General features: G+C 59.8%; 1 protein-coding gene across 5 annotated transcripts in view; it reads left to right on the forward strand.

The window, feature by feature from the left end:
* Positions 1-6,498, forward strand: part of MEF2D (myocyte enhancer factor 2D) — an 80,646-nt gene extending 74,148 nt beyond the window's left edge. For 3 of the 5 annotated variants that reach the window (XM_081968644.1, XM_081968643.1, XM_081968645.1), the window contains 2 exons: positions 4,104-4,251; positions 6,036-6,498. In XM_081968644.1, the coding sequence (XP_081824770.1) occupies positions 4,104-4,251; positions 6,036-6,393 (506 nt within the window). In that variant the 3' untranslated portion in view covers positions 6,394-6,498. The remainder of the gene's footprint in view (positions 1-4,103; positions 4,252-6,035) is intronic. The other 2 variants (XM_081968647.1, XM_081968646.1) reach the window with 1 other exon arrangement.
* The last annotated feature ends 1,824 nt before the right edge of the window (positions 6,499-8,322 follow it).

Consider the following 8,322-nt stretch of genomic DNA (forward strand, 5'->3'; position numbering starts at 1 on the left):
AAGGACCTCGGCCCGGATCGGCCATAACGTTATTAAGGGAGGCCTGTGGAAATCCTCAGTCCCCCCAACGGGTCTTTTCCAAAGGCAAGTGGACTTTCTTGGTTTATTTCCTTGGAGACGCTTCACTTCCCGTCAGTTCTGGAGAAGCTTCTTGGATGAGAGGCGAAACGTCTCCAAGGGAAAAACAACGTCCGTCCATTTAGGGAGGGAGCCTCTCGTGCGATGGCCACCCAAGGGCTGCGTCAAGAAGCAAGCAGGGGGAAGCCTTTTCCAGAAAGGGGGGGGGAATGGCACCTTAAGCAAGGCCCCCTCTGCCTTTGAACAGCCCTGGGAGGGCTTTGGGGGGGGCTGGGCCATTCCATATAGAGGCCGGGGGGGGGGGCTGCTGGCAAAGGCCGTTCCAGGGAAAGGAAGCGCCCGCCTGGCTCAGGCTGCCTTCAGAGGATGGGGGGAAAACGCCTTGCAGCTGGCCGGGGAGGCCTGGGACCAGCCCAAGGGGCTTCACCCGCCACCCGGCGTGTCCCAGGTGGGAGCCACTCGTGTTCCGAGTGTGAACGTCTTGCTCCCCTCCAGGCCTGCCTACTTGGGGAGGCCGTCAAATGTTGGTGTCCTTTGGCTTCCCAGGGCACTCTGCAAGTCTCCCCCCTCCCCGGATGTTGGGAAGGAGCCCCTGCCAAGTAGGCCAGTGACTCAGCCCCTCTCTTGTTTGTGAGTGGGGGGGGGGGGTCTTCTCCTCTGCCTCTGGAACGGAAAAGCCCCCAAGCGACGTTTCCGCCCTCTGGCTGCCTTTTGCTGCAGTGCTGGGAGTCGGGAAGGAGACGCAGCAGGGAATTCTTGGCTCAGTCTTGACTTTTGGGAGGGTTAGATGAGGGGTGTGTGTGTTGTGTGTCAGAAACTGCAGAGTCCCCCAAAGAGAAGGGTGGGATGGGACATTCCAACTAAGAGCCCCCCAAATATTCTGACGGCCTTGGATTAGCCTTAACTCAGATCAGCCATCGCCAACTTGCCTCGAGGGAGATTTCTTCAGAAGAGGGAGTTCCCTCCAGTCCCCCACCCCTTGCCTGGGACCCTTCCCCCCCCACCCACCAGAGACAGGAGGCTGCTGGGAGTCCCCTCCAGTCCCCCACCCCTTGCCTGGGACCCTTCCCCCCCCCACCAGAGACAGGAGGCTGCTGGGAGTCCCCTCCAGTCCCCCACCCCTTGCCTGGGACCCTTCCCCCCCCACCCACCAGAGACAGGAGGCTGCTGGGAGTCCCCTCCAGTCCCCCACCCCTTGCCTGGGACCCTTCCCCCCCCCACCAGAGACAGGAGGCTGCTGGGAGTCCCCTCCAGTCCCCCACCCCTTGCCTGGGACCCTTCCCCCCCCCACCAGAGACAGGAGGCTGCTGGGAGTCCCCTCCAGTCCCCCACCCCTTGCCTGGGACCCTTCCCCCCCCCACCAGAGACAGGAGGCTGCTGGGAGTCCCCTCCAGTCCCCCACCCCTTGCCTGGGACCCTTCCCCCCCCACCCACCAGAGACAGGAGGCTGCTGGGAGTCCCCTCCAGTCCCCCACCCCTTGCCTGGGACCCTTCCCCCCCCCACCAGAGACAGGAGGCTGCTGGGAGTCCCCTCCAGTCCCCCACCCCTTGCCTGGGACCCTTCCCCCCCCCACCAGAGACAGGAGGCTGCTGGGAGTCCCCTCCAGTCCCCCACCCCTTGCCTGGGACCCTTCCCCCCCCACCCACCCACCAGAGACAGGAGGCTGCTGGGAGTCCCCTCCAGTCCCCCACCCCTTGCCTGGGACCCTTCCCCCCACCCACCCACCAGAGACAGGAGGCTGCTGGGAGTCCCCTCCAGTCCCCCACCCCTTGCCTGGGACCCTTCCCCCCCCCAAAGACAGGAGGCTGCTGGGAGTCCCCTCCAGTCCCCCACCCCTTGCCTGGGACCCTTCCCCCCCCCCCCCAAAGACAGGAGGCTGCTGCCACCCGGCAGTTTCAAGGCGTTGGAGAGAAACTTTGGGTGTTGAAATTCCCGTGGGGCGATGACAGGTCTGGGGCCCAGATTCTTCCCACCCCATCATAGCAGGCTGGGTGTGTAATGGATTGTGAAGAATTAGCTATGCAGAAAAACAGGCCCAAACCTCCTTCCGTCCCTCCCCCTCAGGGGCTCTTCCTCAATCGGTGCTGGCTTGGGGGAATATATTCTTCCTGCAGAAAAGAGGCGCAGCGACTCTTCCCCTCGCTCCCTTTCGAGGAAGCTCCAGGCTTCCTTTCCTTCTTCCGCTCTGAGGAGAGCGAGCCCGGCATCCGTTTTCTCTGCCTCTCCCTGGGATTCTCTTGGTTGGTTTGGCTCCCTCTGGAGTCCTCCTTCACCCCACTTTCCACCAACACGGCCCCTCTTCTCTGCTTGGGGGATGAGCTACAATTGCATCTGCGACACGTAGTAGAAGGGACCTTGGAGGTCATCTAGTCCAACCCCGAGCCCAGTGCACATGTCTTCGTGCCCTCCTGGACAAAAGGCTGCCAGTTTTTTCTTGAAAACCTCCAGGAATGGATGCCATACGGCTTCTTAGCCGAAAGCTAATCCACCCTTTCTCAGGCAGGGGAAAAGAGAAAATTCCTCTCAGTAAAGCTTCCGGCCTTTTCTATTTCTCATATTTTCAAAAAATATTGTTGGCCCAAACTTGGTTTGTGCTTAATAAGCAGCTGCCTTGTCCTCTTATGCCCACGGAGGGTCCCTCAGAAGGCCTCCCTGGTGCTCTAAGGACAGCAGGGGGCTTAGTTGCAGTTCATGGAGTCTTAAGAATTTTATGTATGTTTTATCATTTATTTATCCGTCTCATCCCAGTGACTCTGTGTGGCTTACAAGTCTGGAAGAGTTAAGAAAATTAAAAGCAATGCAGATAAATGAATGAAGGTCCAGGGCAGGGGCCGATGGCTCAGTGGCCAAAGATGCTGAGCCCAGCTCCTGTTCCTTGCCCCGTGGGATGAATAGATAAACAGGCTCCCCTTAGGTCCCGTGTCCCCGGAGAACGTCAGCCAACCAGGCTGGCTCCCTCGGCTGAGGAGCGGAGAGGGGCCCTGCAGTCGGACACGGCTGGACCTTCCCCTGAGCCCCCTGGGCTGCCCAATTGGCAGCTGGCCGTCCCAAGGGGCCTTTGGCGGAGGAGCACAGCCACCAGCCTGGAAGGAGCGTTCCGGGCCTTTGGTTCCTAATGGCTGCCCTGCGTCTCCCTCGGCTGCTGCTGCTGCAAAGGGAGGCCAAGAGGGTGCCGAGGGCGCCACCTAGCGGCCTGTCCCTGTGAAAACTACCTACAGCCTTGGCCACTTTAAGCTTCTGCTTGTCTAAGTCTGTAAGACTTCAGCTCCCAGAATTCCCCAGCCAGCCGAGTCGGGCAAACAGTGAGGACAAGCCGTTGGGTGCTGGATCCATTCCTTGGGTCAGGACTCTTCCTCTTATTTCTTCCTTTACTTCACTCATCCAATGTGCGTGTGCTACCACATTCCCAGGGATCCCGGGCTTACAAGAAGGGGGAAAGGCTAATGCCCATTCTAAAAATTAAACAGATGGGATAGGAATGAAGCAGAGGGCCCTCGTCCTCCCTCACCCAAGGCCTGGGATGAAAACCAACTCTTCAAGCCCCTTTGAAACAATGGCAGGGTGGGGGAAGCCTCGGGGCAAGGCCTGTGGCACAGAAACGTACTTCCAGGGCCCCCACGGATGGCACCGTTCCATTGGAGGGACTTTGTGGGAGCTTCGTCCCTGGAGGCTTTCAAGAAGAGACCGGACTGCCATTTGTCAGAAAAGGGGGAGGGTTGGACTAGATGACCTACAAGGTCCCTTCCAACTCGGTTAATTTAATCTAGTCTAAACCTGGCCAAGGTGAACCAGTGGGCAGATATTACGGGAGGCAGCGGCTCCCCATGTAAGCAGGCCCTGCGTCAGGAAGGCTTTGTGGGTAACGACGGCCCCCTTGAATTGCACCCAAATCAAACTGCCAAGCAGGGCAATCCCTCCCGGGCCAGTTGGAATTTCTGGGGCAGCTCCTTATAGGAGGGTCTTGCAGTAGTCAAGCTGGGGGCACGAGGGGAACGCTTGGCCTGACCTTTCCGCTTCCTTTCAGACTACCAGCTGAGCAGCGCGGACCTCTCCTCCCTCCCGGCGTTCAGCTCGCCCACCAGCCTCTCTCTGGGCAGCCTCTCTGCCTGGCAGCCTCAGCCACAACAGCTGCAGCAGCCGCAGCAGATCCCGGTCTCCCTCAGCAACCTGATGTAAGTGGCTCCTCTGGGCCAGCAGGGCCTGACTGAGGTGGGGCCTCGGGGCCTTCCTCCTGAAGGGGGGACTTTGGAACACTGCGGGCATGCTGGGGGAGGGAGGCAGGGAGGGAAAGACGAAGGAAGGGAAGAGAAGAATGTTGCTAGATATTCTCAGCGGTTGCGAAAGTCCATGAAAATAGATGTTTCTTGAGGAATCTCAAACAGACGGAACTTCCCAGGTTGTCTTTTCTCTGAAATCGGCTTTGCCTCCGTCCTCCAGGATGGAGGTTTTCCAGGTTGCTCCTCTCTAAGAAGGGCAGGGCAGGTGTGCAGCCGTGGCAGGGGCAAATGACTGGCTGTTGAGCCCCCCACCCACCGCCATTTCAGGCAGAAATCCTCAGCTGCCGGGAGCTCCCTGGCTCTGTCCCCACCCCCACCCCCCCTCGTGTCCTGCATATCCCTCTTTGGATCAAGCCACAGAAGGACGGCCAGGGGACTCTGTGACAATTGGCCCAATTGACACCAGGAAGCTCAGCAGCAGCTTCTACGGGGACCAGAAAAAGGGTCAGTCCGGAGCCCCCCAGCAGCTTTGATCATGGACCTCTTCCTGCCCTGGACAATGCACTCATCCATGCTGTTTCCTTGGCAGCAGAACTGAGATTTTGATGGACTTTCCAGACAGACCCCCAGCCTGGCTTCTCCTGGTGGTCTCTCACCCCCAGGACGTTCCCCATTTGACCCTGCTTAGCTTTCCCAGAGCCTCCGGCCTTGGCCCGGAGCTGCCACCCAGCGGGGCCTGAAATGCAGGCCGCCCTGAGAAAGGTTAACGCCACACCTGGCGAGAATAATCTTCCCCACGACTTGCTCTTCTGCTCCCAGATGCTGTAAAGTGGGTGTCCTGAAGGGACTCTCTAAAGCTCTCCAAAGAGTCTTGTTGGCCTCCGAAGGCAGCCATGTGGTGTAAACCGTATGGACACTCGAAGGCTGGGAGGGCGAACTGTGGCACAGGTGGCACAGGTGGCACGCGGAGCCATTTTTGAGGGCACAGGAGGCATTGTTGCCCTGTCAGCTCCCAGCCCATTCCACTCTTGATTTTTGCCCGCTTTTTGCCCTCCGGAGGCTTCCTGGGAACTGACCTCCGGTTTGCGTGTTGGGCTCTTTTTCACCCGCCCGAGGGAGCAAAACGGCCCAACGTGCAAACCGGAAGTCAGAAAATGGGGCGTTTCCGGCCTCTGGGTGGCCTCCAGGACCATCCCCAGGCTCCAAGGAAGCCATGCACGCATGCACTGGGCAGTGCGGGGAATTTCATGCACATGCGCAGGGAGCACGGGGGTGGGGGGGGCATTAAATTATAGGGGTGGGCACTGCTTTTGGCCCCTGAGGTGAAAAAGGTTTGCCATCCCTGCTCTAAGGTCGTTCCCTTCCAGGTGGTTTCCCTGGCAGCACTTCTACTTTTGCAGGTGAATTAGTAGCTTAGTCCTCCGCTTGGGAGAGGCCACTGAGCCCCTGTTCAACTTTATAATAGACCCCCCCCCCCAGTCCTGAACCTCCAATGACCGCCCCTCATCCCCCATGCCCCCCGCCCCATAGCTGCATTTTGGGCACTCTGCCAGGATTCATGGCTGCTGCTGTTCCTGCAGTCAGGTGAGATTTGGGTTCAGGTGTTTATGATATTTTGGGACCAGTTGGCCAGAAGCCAGGTTTCCAGCGGGTGGGAAAGCAGCCGTCCCTGAGAGTAGCCCTGCCACCCCGGCTGGGCAAGGTTTCTGCCCCTCACCCCCCTCTCCTTTCTCTGCCAGACAAGGAAGCCACCTGCCACACGCTGCTGCCACGGCCTCCGCCTCTGCCGCCACCTTGACCGTCAACACCAGCAGCCCCAGCATCAGCATCAAGTCGGAGCCCATCTCGCCCAGCCGGGAGCGCAACAGCGGCACCCCGCTCTCCTCCTCCTCCTTCCCCCACCAGGCCCGCCACGAGCCCAGCGGACGCTCGCCCGTGGACAGTCTCAGCAGCAACGCCAGCTCCTACGAGGGCCCCCCCGAGCGGGAGGACCCCACCCGGGCCGACTTTGGCTCCTCCCTCGGGCTCCTGAGACCCGAGGCCGAGGGGGAGAACCCCTCCATCAAACGCATGCGCTTGGACGCCTGGGCCACGTAACTGCCCCCCACGTGGCCCCCTCTTTCCTGCGGGGGGGGCTCTCGGCTTCCCACCCCCTGCGGTTGTGTCGGAGGGAGGGCAGTGGAAAAGGAGGAGGGAGGGGGAGGGGAGGGGGAGGGGGGGCTTATTATCAACTGCCTGAAAAATAGCTTTAGGATTTTGTAGGCATCTGTTCTAGAACCTTATGCAGTACGAAAAGGCCCCCCGAGGGTCTTCCAAGAACAGCCATCTTGGTCCAGGGACTCTGGCGATGGCTGGCTGTGCCAGGGGGCCGGGGTGGGGATGGGGTGGAGGTCTCCCTTCGGCCGTTTCTGGTCCTGGTTGAGAGAGAGGAGAGTGCCTTTGGGTGTCCCAGGGGGCTGAGAGAGGGGGGGAGGGGCCGTGGCCCAGCACGGATTTCCTCCCGAGCAGCCGCTTTAAGCCAGGAGAGGAGGGAGGGAAGCAGCAGCCCCCCCCCCCACTCCCTTGGGAGGCTATCCAGGTCAATGAAGGCTGGAGAAATGCAATAGCTTTTGAGGAGGGGGGGAGCTCTCTCCTCCACTCTTTCCAAACTTTTGATAATCTGGGGCACAGGGTTTTTTTCCCCCTTGAATCAAAGACGGTGGCCCCCCTCGCTCACACGCTCCAAAACCCCCGGAAACCTTTCCCAGGTCTACACTTCTCCTTTCCGTGGGAGGGGCAGGGCCCATGTTGCACCCCGCAGCACAAGGAAGCCTGGAGAGACAGCTGGGCAGCTATGGGGGGGGGAGGGGAGAGTTGGCAGGGGCAATCGGTCAGTGATGCCATTGTGGGGTGGGTTCTCCCCCCCCCCATTTGCTGAAGGGATGAAAGCTGTAGTATTTGCTTGGGGGGGGGGGACCTTTTCACACACTGCATGGTTCCCACCAGAGATGCTGCAGCTGTCAGAGCTTTTCCTGTGATTCTCAACCCCCAAAGTTCTCCCCCCCCTCGGTCCAATGAAAGGGCCACTTGTTTCACTTCTGAGTTGGCCAGTTGATCCGCTTGGTCCACCTCACCTGGCGTGAGAAGGAGCAGCAGCCGGGTGGGAGAGGACAGAGGGCGGAGAGAGCAGCTGAGCCTTCCTGGCCTGCCTGGACTCAGCCAGTAGGGACCAAGGACCTGCCGCTCCCAGAGAGAGGGGCCTGCTCTGAGGGGAAGCAGGAGGGGCAAAGGGCCTGGCCCAATTAAGTGGGGGGGCAGCAAAGCTGTGGGATTAAGTGGGGGGCAGCAAAGCTGGGGGGGGCTAACTTCTTCCCCCTCCCCTTATGTTTGCAAAACCCTGTGCCCCCCTGCGGGGATTCAAGGAGGAAAGGGGAGTGCCGTTTGTTCGCTCAGGAATCTTGCAATTGTCTTGTGGAAGGGCTGTGTTGGGAAGCTCCCGAGGGGGAATCGCCACCCCCCAAAGGACAAGGGTTTAGTTCCAAGTGGAAGAAGCATCCAATCCTGGTTTGTACATCATTGCTTTTGGTTCATCTTCATTTGCCTTCATTTGTGGCCAGAGTGTTTGAGCCCCGGAGGCTTCTTTGGATTCTGACGGGGGTTGGTTGCAGGATGGGGGAGCAAAGCCCCGTGGAACGGCAGTGACCTTGGCTTTCCTGCTTGATTCTCCCATTTGCTCTTCCCCCACTTCCAATCTAGGCATTGAATCAATTCCCTTTTGCCTGGAGCTCCCCAGCTCTTTGCTCTGCTGAGGGCCAGGCTTGTCCTGGGAGCCCTGGGCCCCAACAGGAGCTCCAGAGTGGGTGATCTCCCTTGGCTTTAGTGGATGATGGGCTGGAGCCAATGAATGTGATGCGCTCCATTCTGTCTGTCGCACAAAGGGTGACCTGGGGAGGGCTGTGCCTGAGGCCCATGGCCCACGGCTGGGGTGTTGAGGCTCATTGCGCTCTCCTTGGGTGCAGAAAACGGGTTTGGCCTCTTGGCTAACTG

Source organism: Natrix helvetica, assembly GCF_964273705.1.
Source record: "Natrix helvetica genome assembly, chromosome: 16".
Lineage (NCBI taxonomy): Eukaryota > Metazoa > Chordata > Lepidosauria > Squamata > Natricidae > Natrix > Natrix helvetica.